The following is an 18,555-nucleotide window of genomic DNA, read 5'->3' as shown; positions in this document are numbered from 1 at the left end:
GTGGCCTGACATTGTGGCCGGAGCAGCTCTGGGGAAGGCCACAAGTACTGATCTTTCACAGCAAAGCCAGCTAGGTCTAAGTAATGTTGACATGGGCCCCAGCCAGCCAGCCAGCTGAAAGGGCACCCCGGTCGTTGGGACTAACAACGGGTAAGACAAGGTCTTGTGTTTCCTGCATCATGAAGGAATTGGGTTGGGGATGGTTTCATTTTCCCAAAGCTGAACATAGGTCTGTTAAGATAATCAGTCCTTTGAAATAGTGTTGGAGAAAGCACTTAACTAGAAACTCCCTGGGGATTTATTTTTAAACCAGATTATCTGCTGTATTTCCTCATCTGTTACTCTTCATTGGGCTAGTTGATCACGTTGGTGATTCTTAGTAATTATACTATCTGGTAACACTGCAACAAATACGGAAAAGTACAGAAATTTTTAAGAGATTAAAATCCTTTCTTTAAAAAAAAAAAGCCCCAGCTTATATGGGTAGCTGAAAGAGTACCATTCTGATAGTCTGGAGATTCTGCTTCTCTTTGGGGTAGTTGTTAACCCTTTCGTTTTGTTTTAAAACTGAGAATCTTACTGGCTATCTAACTTACCTTTAGAATTGTTGAGGATAAAGTGAGATGATAATTACTAAAAAATAAGTAAGGGGGAAGAGCCCTAAAAGTGGCTTCTTACCTTTAAATCTGTTCTATACATTTCTAGATTTTAAAAGTTTTCTATCACCTTTTGAGGCCTCGTGGTCATTGATGTTGGGGCTGGAATTCTGGCTGGAATTCTAACTTCTGTTTCTGTTCACAGCATTTCTCTTCTGGGTTATCTTTGCTATTAAAAAAAAAAAAATACAATGGGTCAGGACCTAGTGGGTAAAATGAACAGAAAACAGGTTGTTCTTGTAGGGCCTCTTTTCTGTACTAGTCATCAAAGCCAGGGGCCATTATTGGACAGTTGGACAGTCTTGTTGACCCAGTGTGTACATTGCCTTGGAAGTAAATACAGACATTGTTGTGTTCCCAGCTGGTATGTTTTTGTTTGGGGGCATCATTAATACAAAAGTTTAGTCACTGTTGAGTGGGGTAGAATCTGATCTAGCTAGCCCAGTACATATGTATAGGATAACCTTTTGCACAGAGGGACAGGAAAATGGGTCATGTGAAGGTTCTTTTATGTTACTATGTGATACAGCATAAAAAAATGGGCTCCTGATAGGAGTGAGCTAATAGTGGAAAGGCATTCTTAGAACTGTTAAATCCTTGAAGTTGCTAGTTCTTCAACTAACACATTGCCAAGGCAAGAAAAGGTTTGGGGAGTTGTAAACATCCAGAGAACTCGAGGAAAGTACAAGCTTAGTGAAGATGTTTTGTTAAGTTTGTAAAGTACCTTTAAAAAAAAAAAAAAAAAAAGATGAGTTGATTGATTCCAGAGCCTTTGGGGGGTATTTTAATTGAAAAGTGAGACACCAGATGGAATTCTCTTAAGTTGGCAAAATGCACAAATGATAATTTAGGAAAAGCTGAACATAATCAGGGAAAAGATACAATTTGTTAGTGATAATTTAGGAAAAGCTGAACGTAATCAAGGAAAAGATAAAATTTGTTAGAGATTCTTCTTCTTTGTTGCCTGAACCACAAGAAAATGGATTTGTCTTGTATGTTTGCTAGCTGAGATAGAGAAATGCATGAGAAATGAGTGGTAAGATCTCAAGTTCCCCTGAGTACATAAGCAGACAAGAAAATGGGTATATGTTGGAAACACCTCTTAAAAATAGGTTTGACTAAAAATTTTTTTTAAAAGGTTTATGTGTGTTCCCCAAAGTGGCGTGAGTATACATAACAAAAACAATTCAGAAAGATTGTTTTGTGCTTTCATTTCTATTCATTCAATCAGATATGTTCAGACTCTGAAATCTTTCTTTCCTAGTCTAAAATAAGGTTGTCTTTACATGAAGATTTGCTTCACTTTTTATGGAAGGGACTCTTTTCTGAAATATTAGCTGTGTGGTTTTGTGTGTGTGTGTTTTTTTCCCCCAAGATTTTATTTGTCAGAAAGAGAGAGGGAGCAAGGGCACAAGCAGGGGGAATGACAGCAGGAGAAGCAGACACCCCACTGAGAGGGAGCCTAGTGCTGGACTCCATCCCAGGACCCCAGGATCATGACCTGAGCCGAAGGCAGACGCTTAGCAGACTGAGCCACCCAGGCATCCCAAAATATTAGCTGTTTTAAATGCAAATACATAGACATGTTTTCTTAATGTCTATTATCGAAATGTCACAGCAAATTTTCATTCATAAATGTTTATTGAAGCAGCAATAATAAACCTATAAAATAATTTTAAGATGATATTTTTCCCATTAAAAGTCTAAAAGAAGATACAAAAAACTTAATGTCAACTTTACTCTCTAAGGAACGGAAACTAGGCCCCCCTATTTATAACATTTCTCAGATAGATTTTTTCATTTGTTTGTTGTTGTTATTTGATTGGCTTTAATTCAAGGCTTAGTGGACATCTAAAGCTTAAGCTGTGTGCTTTGATCTAGTGCTTCCCACTGTATTGTGAAGGCTATTAATTGCTTATTTTAGGTTTATTAGTTGAAAAACAGGTAATTTTGAAGAACTTAGACTGGCACCTGCATATTGAAGAATTGACCCTTTCAACATGTTGAAAGTTGTGCCCATTAAATGCACTGTGTGTTGTATGACACTTAGAAGACACATTAGGCAATGTAAATCTGTGGAAGGGAATGATTTCTTACTGATCTGCAGGTGTCCCATATCGTGATAAGGGTTCATTCCTTCCTGGGAATGTTCCATGGACAGTGGAAAGCATTCTTGTCAACCCCTCTGCCCTTTTCTCTTCCTTTAAGGACAACCATAGGGGCCTTTCCAGAATGAGGATGGTGAGGCTAATGTGGCTACTGGCATTCTTGGCGAGTTGTCTGGTGATAACCTGGGCTTTTCAAATCCCTGGTACCCTGGGCCCGAGTCTTTCACAGACAGACAGACACACATGCACATACACGTCTGGACTCTTGAAAAGCAGAGAAAGTCATTTGAGGTTACCTTCGTAACAGGAGTCCAGAGAGAGTCCAGATAGATCCGGGTTAAAAATCCTAGCTGAGCTACTTAATTGTTAGCCTTAGACAAACTTATCTTGCAGCTCCTCAGTCTTCTTATTTTATGAAGTGGGGACAGTTCATCCCTCCTGTAGAGGTGCTGTGCCCATCCTGTGACGACCGTGCAAGGACCTTGCCTCAGCCACTCCAGGCAGCCGTCGGTGTCTTGTCTGGAGAGGCTGGCACAGCCTCACTGGAGCCGAGTGTGCCGTTCTCCATGCGCAATGGACATTCACTTTCTTCCACATGCAGTCACAGTACAGGCCTGGGAACAAGAAGGGGACAGGTGGCAGGAGCTGCCGAAACTGTCCTGACAGGGCAGCACTTTGGGGGTTCACACTGGTGAGCCTTCTAGTTTTCTTTACCTTCCCCTTCCAAAATAATTGGCTTTGCATTTTGAACCAGGAAGTATTGGTATGCACTTTGTTCCCAAACACTGTGCACCTTTTAAAAATTGGTTAGATGTCAGGTGCCTGCTTGGCTCAGAAGAGCATGTGACTCTTGATCTTGGGGCTCTGAGTTTGAGCCCCACCTTGGGTGTAGAGATTACTTAAAAATACAGTCTTTTAAAAAAAATTGGTTAGGTTTATTTCCTACCTCATCCCCTGTACCCTAATTCTAGAAGTTCTATGGGACTTGTTTGGGGGTGGGGGTTGAAAAAGCTGCTATAGTAATTTAAGTAATAAATGCTTGTCTGTTGTGGAGAGTTTTTTGTGGGGAGGGTACAAGTAATGCCTGAGGAGCTAGGTTGTTATTTTAGGGCATATATGACATAAAACAGCAATATTTTTGAAACAACACAGATGCTTTTAGCAGACACTCTGTATTTCTTGCTTTTTTGCTTATTTTCAGATCCCAAATAGCCTGGGGTCCTTTTCATTTATGAGATTATGGCCTGGTAGGCTATTGGAGAACAGCACTAAACTTCACCATTCTAGTCCACTGTTCATTTTCTTAGAAGCAAGTAAGAATAGTCCCATTGCTGTGCACGTGTGCTGCATATTAAGAATTACGGCTGAATTTTTCTGTACAGGCGGATTTTTTTCCCTGTAGGTACTGGATCATGGTGCATGTGTTGAAGAAGAATTCTGATAGTGTATTTGTGGAAGTGTTAGGGAATGATCACCAGGGGCAGAAACACATGGGCACGTCACCTGTTGGCCATGGTATGCCCAGAGCCTTGGCAGGCCGGCCGTGTTTGGGAGTACTCCATCCTGGACAAGCAGGATGTCTGGCTGGTTGAGAGCGTCTTTATGGCCCGCACACTCATGTCCCCTCCCACTCCCAAGACACAAGTAACTTCCTTTTTGATGGAAGCTGCACTTGTGGGTGTAGCATATAGAGTTGTTGAGTCACCTGAAAGTAGTATAACACTGTGTCAGCTTTACTCCAATTACTCAAATTAAAAAATTAAAATTAGCAATTCCCTTCTCTCTCTGATCATAACTAGCTCTCTTTTCTGTTCTTAGTGTCTGTTTCTCACTGAACCATACACCACTTTTAATGTCCATGGTTTCTGATTCTCTTCTCTGACTTCCTCTAATTTCTCATAATCCCCTTTTTACATAGCATCCTTCTCCCGTCTCAGAAGAAAAGTGTCCCCATTCCTTTCCCAGGACTCTTCTTCATTGTACTTTTCTCTCTTTTGCCCCATGAGTTAACCCCTCTCTTTGGCCTGCCTTCGGCCTTTTTCCCTCTTTCAGCGTACAACATGACATAAGTTTCCTTTTCCTATAGAAATCTCAAACCCGGTCTGTTGCTTTCGATAATCCTCTACCTCAGCACCACGATGCTCGGAGAAGGGTTCCTGTTTCCCACCTCTGTGCTAGGCCTTGTGCAGCCTGTAATCCGTCAAGTCTTCGCAGCTCTTGATCCCATGTGGCCTGCTCTCCTGGAAGTCAGCATTGACGTCCTCCCAACCACCAAAGCTTGAACCCTCTTGTCCAGTCTCATTTTACTTGGTCTTTCTCTGCTATGTTTGTTTAGTCTTTATTCATCCAGTAGATAATTTTATTGAGTACCTGCCACTGTGCTGAATGACGTGACAAGAATGATGAAGATGTGATCTTGCCACTGAGGAGAATACAGTTGATTAACAATTCAGTACAACGTTGCAAATGACAGAACTTTGTAGGGTGTTCTTTTTTTTTCTTTAAAGATTTTATTTATTAATTTGACAGAGAGAGAGATCACAAGTAGGCAGAGAGGCAGGCAGAGAGAGAGGGGGAAGCAGGCTCCCCGCTGAGCAGAGAGCCCGATGTGGGGCTCGATCCCAGGACGCTGAGATCATGACCTGAGCTGAAGGCAGAGGCTTTAACCCACTGAGCCACCCAGGCGCCCCCTGTAGGGTGTTCTAGAGTGAGACAGACTCCTCTAACTCAGACTGGGTGGGCCTGTTGATTAGGATGGTTGTTACCTTTGATTCTGTCTCCGTGGAAGGTTCTCTTAGACAGGTGTCCAGGGGCCCCCTCTGTGTTTGCGTGTCAGAGTTCTCTGGAGTAAAGTGGACATACTGGCTTAACAGAAATTCTCCCTTAAGGTGTAGTTTTTCATAAAGTTTTTCTGCTTTTTTAACAGTATTAATTTTGGTCAGGTTACTCATTTTGACACCTGAGCGGCGTTTAGCGTATGGCATTTTATTTTAACTTACGTAAATTGCTCCGTAATCCCTTTAGACGGTGGATCTGTTTGTGTCCCCAGTGAGTGCTTGTGAAATGCTTGGTAGTGGTGCTTATCTTCCTTGTAAGTATTAATACATTCGAACTTGTGCTTTGGCGGAGTAGCCAGTGTTAGAATGGCTGCTTCTGCCTTTCTCAGAACCTGGGAAAAGAGAAAGTGACCTTTCACATAGGGGCTGTGAGTGTTTGGGGACTGCGGGCTTAGAGTAAGTACACTCCTCCCTTTCCTTAGGGTACCTCCCATCTGTGTTTGAATCTCTTGGTCCAGGCTGAGGGGTACCTGTGACTGGGTTTTACGTGTGCCACCCCATGAGCAAGGCCCGTGTTGCTGGAGGCCGGTAGGGAAACTTGATCTGAGATTGGTTGCACCTTTGTTGGTCTGTTTTCAGGCAAAGCCACGCCACACGGGCACTGAACAAGCACTGAAATGCTCAGAGCAAACCCAGTGCTTTCCATGCTCAGGCTCACCTTGGTGAACTCATGGGAGTGAGCCATTTGTCTCCTCCTCTGCCTGCTTTCCTCCTCATCCACACCACACCTGCTCTCAGGAGCTCGAGGAACACAGCGGTTAACTTAGGGTTTCAACATGTCATGTATCTAGCAGCTCTTAAGTTTTGTTTTTCCTAATTTGTTGGTTTGTCCCGCCCCCGCCCCCACAGTGTTCCATCCACTGGCCTACCCACTGATGAGCCAGACCTAGGGTGTCGGGTTATTTTTCCTGGCCCAGTTCTCCATCCTGGAGAGGGATGAGTGGGAGCTCTAGGGTCTGAAGGTGATGGTTACATTTGGCAGCCAGTCGTTCACCTCATTAATGGCCCATCTGAGTATTTGTTTCCTACCTTGTTTTTGGAGACTTTATTCTATTATAAATGGCAGTCTAGATGGGAATGTCTTTTTAATGAATATTGTATAGAAATAATGCATAGGCTCTTCTTTCTCCCTTTCCCATTTGGGTCTGAATGCTTTTGCATTGTGCACAGTGTTTGGCAGCACTTAGAATTTGTAAACAATAGTGTTAAGAGCTGGTGTCAGTTGGAGATTGGCAGGGACAGAATGGTTGATGGCACAATGAATGTATCACTTGTCTGAGGTTTTTTATAGTGACTCTCAGTCTTTCACCCCCTTGGGAGCTAGTATGAACCACAGTTACCTTTTATTGCTCTATATGTGTTGTCCATGCCAATCACAGAGCTGCAGGGGAGCCGAGCAAGTTGGAATAATTAGATTGAGAAGTGAATGTCACACTTCTAATTTCATTCTCCTTTCAAGGGATTACCAGTGTCCATTTAATAAAATGAGATTAACCCTCTGCAGCAGGAGTATTTGAAAGCTGTCAGTCAGTATAATCTTGACAGCTCAAAAGAAGTAGTGTTCTCAGCACTCTCAGAAACACTGTCATGTTTTATGGGCTGAAAGACTTGTGAGCACATGTGTATGTGTCATTAAAGGTAGATATATATATATACATGGGAGGTGGATTTGAAGGAGGAAACGTTTCATGAACGTAATCTGTATTGCACAGACACAATAGTGTAGAAGTAACAAGTAGTTTAGTTTTGAGTTGCCAGATACCAGTAATAAAATACCAAAGAAATTATAAATCCAAAATTTAAAAAAAAAGAGAAATGATTTATAAAGCAAAGAGTGATGTGTCTTTTCTTGAACGTTCTAGAAAACCTCGGATCAATTCTCAGCTGGTGGCACAACAAGTGGCACAACAGTACGCCACCCCACCACCCCCTAAAAAGGAGAAGAAGGAGAAAGTGGAAAAGCAAGACAAAGAGAAACCTGAGAAAGATAAGGAAATCAGTCCTAGTGTCACCAAGAAAAATACCAACAAGAAAACAAAGTAAGTTCCCATTCTTAGCTAACTCAGCACACTATAAATTATTTTGCTGGTGAATCTAAGCTGTGTTTTAAATGCTTTTTGTTGTGTCCCCACCTTAGACCAAAGTCTGATATTCTGAAAGATCCTCCTAGCGAAGCAAACAGTATACAGTCTGCAAATGCTACAACAAAGACCAGTGAAACGAATCACACCTCAAGGTATTTGAAACTAGAATGAAATACAGCACCAGTGCTCTGATTTACTTGGTCCTAGTCAAGAACCCATGGGCGGTTTTGTTCCTTTGGGTTTGCAGGCTGAGAACAGTGTGCGGGGGGGAAAGCATGAGCTAGGTATGGGGCTGTTAACTTTGAAGACACACGTATGTGTGTATTTGAGCCATTTCTGTATCACTGTGGCCACAACAGGAAAAAGATAAACTGATGGTAATTTGCATTGGTCCAAAGCTTTGTTCAGTATTGGTTTCTATTGCCAAAGGAGTAAGCTTTGGTATGTGTGGTCGCAGTTTAGATTCATTGCCACAGTGGAACGAAGTCTCGTGTGTACTGAAGTTGCTTTGAATCCATAGCTTATTTAATTGGCTGTTCCCTGGGGTGTTGCTTTCAGGCCCCGGCTGAAAAACGTGGACAGGAGCACCGCACAGCAGTTGGCAGTGACTGTGGGCAACGTCACCGTCATTATCACAGACTTTAAGGAAAAGACTCGCTCCTCCTCGACATCCTCATCCACAGTGACCTCCAGTGCAGGGTCAGAACAGCAGAACCAGAGCAGCTCGGGGTCGGAGAGCACAGACAAGGGCTCCTCCCGTTCCTCCACGCCAAAGGGCGACATGTCAGCAGTAAATGATGAATCTTTCTGAAATTGCACATGGAATTGTGAAAACTATGAATCAGGGTATGAAATTCAAATCCTCCACCTGCCCATGCTGCTTGCACCCCCTGGAGAATCTTCTGTGGACATCGGCCTCTTAGTGAAGCTGCCGGGATAATTTCTGCTTGCCATGGGCATCTGGCCACCAAGGAATTTCGCACCCTGACGATTACTCTTGACACTTTTATGTATTCCATTGTTTTATATGATTTTCCTAACAATCATTTATAATTGGATGTGCTCCTGAATCTACTTTTTATAAAAAAAAAAAAAATCTGCTGTGCACAATTTTCCATGTACATTACAACTGGTTTTTTGTTTTTGTTTTGTTGGGGGGGTGGTTGGGAGGGGGAGGGAACTTTTATTTATTGTGTTCACAGACTCCATCCTTTCAGCATATCCTTTTAAGTTTAGTTCTTTCTTCCAGTTATACTATGTACTATCAGTTTTGATATAACTATATATATATAAATATAAAATTATATATAAAGGGTTATTTGAAACCAATCCATGGCAACGCTGGTGCTTGATACACTGTGAAGTGAATACAACATTGAACAGTTACAGATCTGGGACAGTCCCTTCTATGAAAGTGCTGAAATTAAATTAAAATCAGTCTTACATGAAGTATGTTCCAACCTACGTGGGAACTTGACTCTCTCATCTGTCTAAAGAGTACTGGACGATAGAAAAATATATATTTTTTAAACAATGTGATCTCAAATTTAAAGACTGCTCCAGATAGCCTGCATTTGCAATGGAATAACTGACAAATCACAAATGGTTTAGTTGGGAGGGCTTTGATCGTTCGAAAGTAACTAAACTAGCTCCAGAATGCCAAGTATTCGTGTAAGTTCCGGTTACATGTTAACATTGCTGTTCTTACCATAAGCACTCATGAAAATATGGTATTCTGTAACTCGAATTCCATCCATTTTCCAGACCTCTACTCATGACTGAGGTAAATATAAATCGTCTCTTAGTTTTAGGATTAAAACCGTCTAAACTGTATTTTTGGTCCATACCAGAAGCAACTCCCTATCTCCACTTTGCACGTGACATTGCAGTCATGGTTTTTGTAATTGAAATTGGTTTGCCTTGTGTCCCCTCCTTTTCCTTACCCTACCAATTTAGTTACAAGAATTCTTTCTCTTTCTTAAAATCTACTCTTGTTTGCTTTACTGAACAGAGGTTATCAACTGCACATCCAGTCCCGACATGGAGCTTTTCAGTGTTTGGAGACATTTCTCAATTCCCTGCTGTGGGAAGGAACTCAAGTGGTGAATGGTGTAAGCACTAGCAGCCAGAATTGCAGGGAGAGCTCATACTTCCTGCAAGCCTGTGATCTTTTTCTCTCTCATCATAAAGATAGCTTGAGCGAACTCTTTCAAGGTTTCTTTTCACTCGTTTTTTTACTATCTTGCAAAAACAAACAAAAAACAAAGGCCACTAATAACGATCCCACCCCCTCCTTATTTTTCAAATGTTTTGTTTTGCTTTGCTTTGTTTGCATTTAGGGTCTCTCTTCCGTTTAACTCTTACATTCATATCCACACAGTTCATAGGCTTCAGAGTCATTTCAAGCATGGGAACTTGGTGTTACCTTCCTTTACTTGATCGTACCGAAGGACTCACGGGAGGGCAGCCGATTTGTGATGAAGCGCCACGTTTTGGTGTGGAAAACCTGGTTTGCTTAAGAACAGAAGTACCTGTCTGTGGAGGCAACGAATAAAACAAAAAGAAACAATTAACAGCTTGATTTGAGTAGCCAACAGGAAAGGTTCCTTTCACATTTACATTAAAACTATTCTATAGTCACCAATGCACCATAATTCAAATTCTGTTCTCAAAGGTATAGACGATAAAGCAGTGCCATTTGTTGCTGTGGTCCTATTCTCAAATGCATGGACAATTGTTCCCCTCTTTTTAAAATAACGCTTGTATCTGGGATGCAAGCTATGCTATCTTTTTAAATACATTTTTAAAGTATTTATTAATGAACCAAAGGAAATCAGATGCTTTCTGTAAGCATCAGAATATATAATACATAGTGATTTGACTATGAATTTTAAGTCCACATTTTAATATTAGTGGGATATTGCAAAGACATTCCTTCTAAAGTTTTAATATTCCTTTTATTAAGGGTCTCAGGGAGGGTAAATTAGTCAGCCATATTTATTTTCCAGAGATGTAAGGAATTGCTACGTTTTTTAATTAACTTTTTACAAAAAAATTTAAATGCCACCAAACTCATGTGGGTTGCACTGCTTTTTGAACCAATAAGTGTTGGTATGCACTTTGTTCAGAAACACTGTGTACTTTTTCAAAATTAGTTTCATGTAAAGTGATTGGACCCCTAGATTAGTGGAAAAAGCTGATTAACCAGCTACTCATAGGCTGCTAATTAATTCATTGCCAGTGTCTTGGTTTTTCAGTTTTGCCTCCATGATAAATCAATACATGAAAGAATGGGGCGGGGTGAAGGAAGGGAGGATTGCTTTAGAACAGGTGAGATGAAATTGGCATTTGCATAGACCTGCAGCTAACAGTGGGACTTCTCTCAACAGATGTTACGGTGCCGGGCCACTAGCTGCCATCGCGTCGTCTGTTGAGGTAGTGAGGCGGTAGGTACCTTAAAACTTCTAATTTCTGAAATTGATGACATCCCTCAGGCATGTAATTCTGGAAATGGAATTCCTGTAACTTTCTTGCATTTGCAGTTTGCCCTACAATTAGTAGGCAGCTCGTAAAAACACTAGTGTAGATTATAAAGATATATATTAAAAGAGGACCAGAAATACTTGGTATTCAGTGGCACAGTAAGCAGGTTATAAAAACGAAACAAAACAAAAAAGCACAGTGTTATGCTTGCAAGTTTCCATTTGTTTTAATACCACAGGATCTTTCACACGCGTGCGCGCGCACACACAGAGCTTACCTGACTTGCTCTACTCGAGTCATGCAGTTTTTTAAAAACGGTAAAGACATCTGGACACCCACAAGATACTTTAATCAAAACCTTTCAGTTTCAATCTGGATCTTTTAAAAACATTGGCAGAAGCTTCTGTGAGTTTAGTTCCACTAAAATGTTCCACCTGCCTTATCAAGACCATTCTCAGTCTACTTTTTTAAGCTACCGTATCTTAAATTATTGAAAATTTATTAATTGCTGAATATATAATAACCTTTGCTTGTATGTAACCGAAAATGGTTTAAGAGCCAACATTTAGAGTATGACAATGGAGCTGAACAGTTTTTAATGCGCAAGCAGTTCTGTTCTTGTGTATGACTTGTAACCTTAATTTACTGTGTAAAGATGGTTACATTATTTCCTTAGCTTTGTTTGTTGGAGACAAATAGAGAATGCTTGTTAAGTATGTCAAAACATAATCTTATCTTGTGAATTTTTGTTAATGTATTATACGAGCTATATTTTTCATTTGCCCAGAAAGACAGCTTGTATAACGCTTTCGGAAGTTTCTGCTCTGTAACGTCTTTAGAGCTGACAGTCTGTTAGGTTTGTTTTTTTCTTCATGCTAAAGTGTCAGTTGGTGGTTTTGTGAACTGGTCAGAAATTCACAGGTCTTAAATGTTTTGGGAAAATTTATATTGGACACTGCTCTTTGTCTAGCAAATAAAAGATGTTAATATATTCCTGTTACTGGCATGTGCACGACTATGTTATTAGAAGCCACTTTATCATTTTCCTGCTTTAAATAGAAATGTCTATTTATGAATTCTGCTTGTAGTTTTTTCACAAATAAAATAGTAAAATTTACGCGGAAATCTTTACTTTCTTGTGTATAGATTTTAGCCCTTAGGAAAATGGTTCTTTTTTGTACTTGCATCTTTAGCTTGTGGGATAGTTCCAGTGGGAGCAGGAAGCTAAGGATGACTCTGGTTGTTTATCAGAAGCGCGAGTGGATTTGGGTGTCTCGGGACGTGTCTCTAAGCTGCAGCAGCAAGCATAATTGAGCGAAAGAATGTCCAGATGGGGGAAGAAAACCAGCTAATGTGTGTAAGCTCATCCTTTGAGATTGGTTGTGGTGATTTAAAGGAGATGATGGCTGACGACAGTTAAGCGGATGACTGAAGACCCTCCGAAGAAAACCCGTTTCTGGCCAGGTGCAGTTAGGTATGCGATGACATACCTCGGATATCGGCGAAATGCAGCGTCGGGCTTAAAAGCCACACAAACAGCTAGCGGGACTGCCAAGAGGCCACGGCAGCCGCTGTACCCTTCCAAAGAGTATGGGAACCACTCAAAACACTTCAAGATCCGCCCCCGATTACTCTTCTTTGTCCTAGTTTGCACCTGAACTGGTGCTGAAAGGAAGACTGTGTAAAGTGGTGCAGGACGCTGAATTGGAAAATGGGCCAGTCCTGGTAAGAGGAAACAGCAAACTATGTTCTCCCTGTCCTCCTTTTCCAGTACCCAGTCCTAACCCAAGTCGGACTCCTCAGAAGTCTCAGGATCTGGAAGGGTAGAAGGGCAGGGGTCATTAGGTCTCCTGTTTCCCAGGGGCCAGTGTGGGTACAGACAGGTGATGGGCTGTACCTCTCACTCCTCAGCTTTCTTTGGTACCTAAGGAGTCCTGTATGAGGGTCCCCACTGCTGGTGGCACTGGCTCCACCCTTTTGGGGACAATGGAAGCTGCCCCTCACCCCAGATAGAGGCATACAGCAAGAGGTCGGCCCTTTGAGTGAAAGTGCAAGGATGTCTCTTAGGGAAAGAGTGTGGATCCTTTCTCGTCATGAGGACAAGAGGGGAGGCAAAGGCTCATTCCCTCTTGCCCTCAGCTAAACCCCAGGGTTGACACATGTCTAGACCCCCCCACTGAGGAACACCATGGCTAGACTGTGACACCAGCATGGGGAGACGCTGGCTGAATTGGTCTTGGTCAAGGCGAGGATGATCTCTGAATTGGGAAGGTGCCCCGGCTTCTGCTCTGCCTTCAGAGTCCTGTGACGTGGCACCCAGCCAGCCTCTGCCTGGGGCATCGAAGAGGAGGTGAGGGGTATCTGAGAGGCCCTTGGTCTGTCTCGTCCCTGACCTCCCAGCAGTTCTGAAGAGTTACTCTGAACCCTTAAAGTCACAGCAAGGAGAGATTCAGAACCGTCCTTGTATTGGAATTAAAAACTTGATCGAGGTCCTGTCAAAGAAGTCGGAGTCTAACCTGACGGCCCCTCAGGGTGTTAAGGAAGGCTCAGTTCTCCCCGGCAGTCCTGGCTCTGCTACAGGCAAGAGAAACAGACCGCTGAAAACTGCAGGGAAGGCTCTGGTTTTTCTGGAAAAGGTCATGGGGACATGTCTAGAAAGACGAAGGAGGGGTTCAGGTCAGGACAGACCCTTGAGTGAAAGTGGCTGACCCAGGTGTCATGTTCTGCCTGGTAATCCTGCCTTCTCTCCAGGTGTTCAGCACAAAGCTGCGGCTGGGGGCTGGCTCGGGGGCATCTGGCGACTAGGTGCTTCTGTGGTGCCGATTACACAGCTATGCCAAAACACAGCTAAGTGGGGGGAGTGTGTGCATTCGGACTGCAACTGGCCCACTCCTGCAGGTGCTTTTGACCTAGCCCTGGCATACAAGTGGCAGCCCCAGCTCCTGGTCTCCCCGTCTCCAGCCTGTGCCAGACACCACGCATCAGTCACAGTACTCTCTCTCTTTCAGCTGAGTTCAGACTCTGAAACCTCAGCACAGCTCTGCAGGCTCCATGAGTGCATGTTCCGGTGTGGTAAAATTCATTTGCCATTCCTGCCCTGGACCAAACGCACCCAAAGCAATTGGAGAACCCTGCAAGGCTGATTTTAAGCAGCTCTTCAATTGTGGGGCACTCCCTGCGGCCATTGGAATTCCAAACGGAAGGCTGGCAGAGCGGCTTGGAGGAGCTAGGAAAGAAGAAAACTAAGCATCCAACGCCAATTCTTCAAAAGGCTGTTTTCCTGTTCAGAATGGGAGTGGAGGAGAAGGCCGGGGCTAAGCACTGTGGCTCTAAATGCCAGACCCATAGGCCTGCTGGCAGTGATGGGTGATGGGTGTCACCATGTAGGCCAGGCTGGACCGCCCAGGCTGTCACACCGGTTCTGCCAACCCCAGGGACTCTCAAGTAACAGGGCAAACCACCAAACGGATGTGATTCCTGGAAGCAGCAAGATGCACATCCTTGGAGTCAGAACTGTAGAAGACTCCCACCTCTACCTGACCTTGGTAACCTTGGGCAAGTGAGCCTCCTTAGGTTCATTTCCCTCATGTCTGGAACAAACCTTTCTCCTCTGCCCTGTTCTCTGCTCCGAGGGGCAGTGGGCCAGTGCCCCTGTGGTGGTCTCTATCATGGTTTTAATACTGATAGGGAGCAACCTTCTTTTCAGAACATTCACTTGGACACTTCACTGCTGTCAATGCTGGGAATGAATGAGAAAGGTTTGGTCTGTTTTCTTTTTTTCTTTTTATATTATATACATACTTATATAAATATATGTATCTTTGCCCCCTGGCCCAGAGCAGTTGGTTGTAAGCCACATGCAAATCAAGCCAGTGGTATTTTTCACAGCTGCTTGGCGTTTCTGTATCTACAAACCGGGTTATAATGAATACGGCTTCTCATTAAAAGTTTGATTTTTTTTAAATGATGTTCACCGCACTGTTGTGATTAAAAAGAAAAAAAAGTTTCCAGTCAGCGGGAGAATTTGGGACCCCCAGGGTGCCTGGCATCACTCCTTGGGAGGAGCTCAGTAAGCGCCGGCTATGGGTTGCACACATGTACCATCCCTGCTTCCACATACGTGAGTACCTATGTCTACATGCACATGCATCCTGATGGGGAAGCGGCTTTTTCACCCACGTGTAAATGTCACAAGCTCCGGACATAGAGAAGTTTGAGCTACAAACCACTAGATCAGCCACAAATACACTCATGGAGAGAGAATGGTAGACGAGAACCAGTTTTTCAGCCTGAGTAATTCAGCCATCACAGCAGCCCCAGAAGCAGGAGAGTTCCGCGAGCAGGACCAAGGCGGATATATAAATTGTATTCATTGCCTCTTCACATTTAAAAGAATTTGTACCCGTTTGGAGAAGTCTCCAGAAAGAGTTATCTCATTGGCTGGAATTAGAACAGTCTGCCAGAGTGGAAAATGTGTGAATGCGAGGCACTCCCAAGAGGCAAGACCCTCTAATAAATTATACTGTAACATTCCAGCGACGCCTGCGTGCAGAGAGCATCCTGACAATGCCGATGGACGCAGCCAACAAATAGGCTAATAAGAGGGAGAATTGCAAGCACCTCCATTCATCTGGGAGCAATCAGCGACCGCCGGTGGCCAGATGGGCCAGCTCGCCTATGGGCCAGCAAGAGGTGGGGACCACTCTGGTGGCTGCCGAGCAGAGGCGGGGGCGCCCGCAACTGGCTGGGCTCTTCTATGGAAACCCGTAAATCCCTAGTGGGAACTTAGGCCTCGATGGCACTGAAGGAGCTGGGAATGGCAGGCGTGTGTGGCAGGTCCTGGGAACCACAGTTGCCTGGGACCGTTTTTTATGTTCCCAGCTCTGGGACAATTCCTCATCTCATCCTGACTCTAAATCCATTCCACTCTACGTGGAGGGGCATTGCCTTAGTGAAACTTATTTAAGCAGCAAGAACAGCACACTTTCTTGGTATTGACTTTAGTGCCTTACTAGCTCCCTTAATCCTCACAGAAACACTATGGAGTAGAGTCGGGGTGGGCAAATTACAGCCCGTGGGCCAAATCCTTGCTCACTGCCTCTTTCTGTACAGCCCATGAGCTAAGGATGGATTTTACATGTTTTAAATGGTTGAAAAAAATTTTAAAGAATAATATTTGTGATGTGAAAATTATATGAGATTCAAATTTCAGTGTCTATAAATAAAGTTTTATTGGGACGTAGCCACACCCATTCGTTCTTGTGTTGTCTGTGGCTGCTTTCCTGCTACCAAGGCAGAGTGGAGTTGTTGCAGGGGAGACCGTGTGGCCCACAGAGCCTACAATATTTATTATCTGGCCCCTTAGAGGAAAAAAATGTCCTGCTCCCTGGAATACATTCCCATCTGTCACATTCTATGAGGTGAGCACTGACATCGCCCTCAGAGTCTAGAAGGGTTACCGGCAGAGTCTGAGCGGGATAAATGGTTGTGGAATGAAGGCATCACTGCCTGCCTGTTTTACAAATGAGGAAACTTGGAGCACAGAGATTTTAAGGAACTTGCCCAAGGCCACCCAGATAGTAAGTGGAGGAATTAAGATTTGAATCAAAGCCATCTAATCCAGAGTCCTGGCTTTTTGTGTTGAAGAGGCTGAATGGGCAGCTTCCTCCAAAGTATGTTCCTTGAACACAAGTTAGGCCAGATGTCTAGCTGTGACCAAATAAATTTGGTTGAAATCCTGTTTAATATAGAAGCCCTCTTGGAGTTCCACCGTGATCGTTAGCATATCAAAAGCTCTGAGAAGTCCCGCAGGAGAGAAACCCATTTCACTTTCTTCAATATGGTGTTTTTAAAACTTATTCCACCAACTAATATAAGTCTGGGGGGATCATTTGTGAAAAGACTTGTAGACAAGACTTACTGGGTACATACAGTTGGCCTGTGGCCATGAGGAAACTATTGAGCCTCTCTAACCTGTTTTATTTTTTCTCTGTAGGATGGTAACTGGCACATGAAGATTTAGTGAGCTGCTAAGTTCCTGGGTCCTGGTAAGATATGTACAAAATGTCAGTTTCCTGCTCCACAGGGTAACTGGGGTATCCTGCACACTTGCCATTTCCTACCTTTGAGACCACATGTGCAACCACAGTAGCCTTCCAAAGGGATAGCTCATGTCACCTTCAGGTGCCTACAGGGCTGTAAAACAGAACCCCTGGTGCAGAAGAGGGAAGGTCTGGCATCCTAACTGCGGACAGGAGAGAACCACCCCCCACCCCAGGTGTGTGCATGCCAGCAGCCTGGTCCCAGCTGGCCAGCCCGCGCTCTCTGCCTCCTGGGTTTCCCCTCCATCCCTTTCTGGGGACATCTAACAGTGAGCCCCCGGCTGTCAGTTGCAATCTGCTCTCATCTTAGTCACACTCCTGCTTAAGTGAGTTCTTGACTCCCTGGACGCCAGAAGCCTTTCTTCCTGACAGCAGGTGAGGCATTGGCCGTCTTTTGACGTGACCATCCACTTCAGTGCCTGCCAAAGTCCCCGCCGCCCGCGATCCAGAAATCTGAAGAGTTTGCTTAATAGAGTCCATGAGGCGGAGGAGGGGGGTTGGGGGTTGGGGGCAGGGGTGCTACTGCACCCGGGGTCCCAGCCGCCCTTCCCTCCCCAGTGCTACAGGGCCCAGCCAGAGTGGGCAGGGGGTGGGCTGGGGGCCAGGCAAGGGGAAAGGTCTGGGGAGGCTAGGAGCTGTGGGACTGCACACAGAAGAATGAAACCCAAGACCTGGGTGACCTTGTACTCTCCTTTCTGCCCACTGTCACGTCCCTTGCAAAGAGGGAGGGGCCCTGCAGCCTAGTGGGGCAGGGGGAGGAGTGGAGGTCTGCCTGGCAGAGCAGTTCCCGGGCCCTGCAGTGGGCAGATACAGCCAGAGTGCCTCTCCCATGCACTGGTGAGCACCTCTGATATCCTCCCTCCCTTCCCAGAGTCCTCCCCACATGGAATATTCTGGCTTTGCCTTCCCAACTCTCTTGGAGAACAGGCTTTCCAGTAGCAAGACCAGGAGTACAGAGGGGGTGAGCATCCCAACAGGCAGCAGGCCCTGTGGGGGGAGCCTAGATGGGGGCCAGCCCGCCACCCCTTGCCTCCAAGGATTTAACTTTTTTTTTAAAGGTTTTATTTATTTATTTGAGAGAGATGGAGAGTGAGAGAATAAGGGGGAGGAGGGGCAGAGGGAGAAGCAGACTCCCTGCAGAGCAGGGAGCCCAATGTGGGACTCAATCCCGGGACTCTTGGATCAGGACCTGAGTCGAACACAACACTTAACCAACTGAGCCACCCAGGAGTCCCAGGGCTTAACCTTTTATTTCCCTGGTTTTGTATGCCTCTGCTTGGTGGTTT

General features: G+C 44.3%; 1 protein-coding gene across 1 annotated transcript; it reads left to right on the top strand.

Moving 5' to 3' along the window:
• Window positions 1-6,680: 6,680 nt before the first annotated feature.
• Window positions 6,681-8,810, top strand: RYBP (RING1 and YY1 binding protein). Its single transcript, XM_080831547.1, has 3 exons — window positions 6,681-7,640; window positions 7,739-7,837; window positions 8,244-8,810. The coding sequence occupies exons 1-3, from the start codon at window positions 7,417-7,419 to the stop codon at window positions 8,494-8,496; spliced, it is 576 nt and encodes a 191-aa protein (XP_080687673.1). The 5' UTR covers window positions 6,681-7,416; the 3' UTR covers window positions 8,497-8,810.
• Window positions 8,811-18,555: the final 9,745 nt, after the last annotated feature.

This window comes from Martes martes (genome assembly GCF_963455335.1).
Source record: "Martes martes genome assembly, contig: scaffold_132, whole genome shotgun sequence".
In the NCBI taxonomy this organism is placed as follows: Eukaryota; Metazoa; Chordata; class Mammalia; order Carnivora; family Mustelidae; genus Martes; species Martes martes.
Note: the sequence above shows the minus strand (reverse complement) of the source record. Positions and strands in the feature narration are given on the sequence as shown.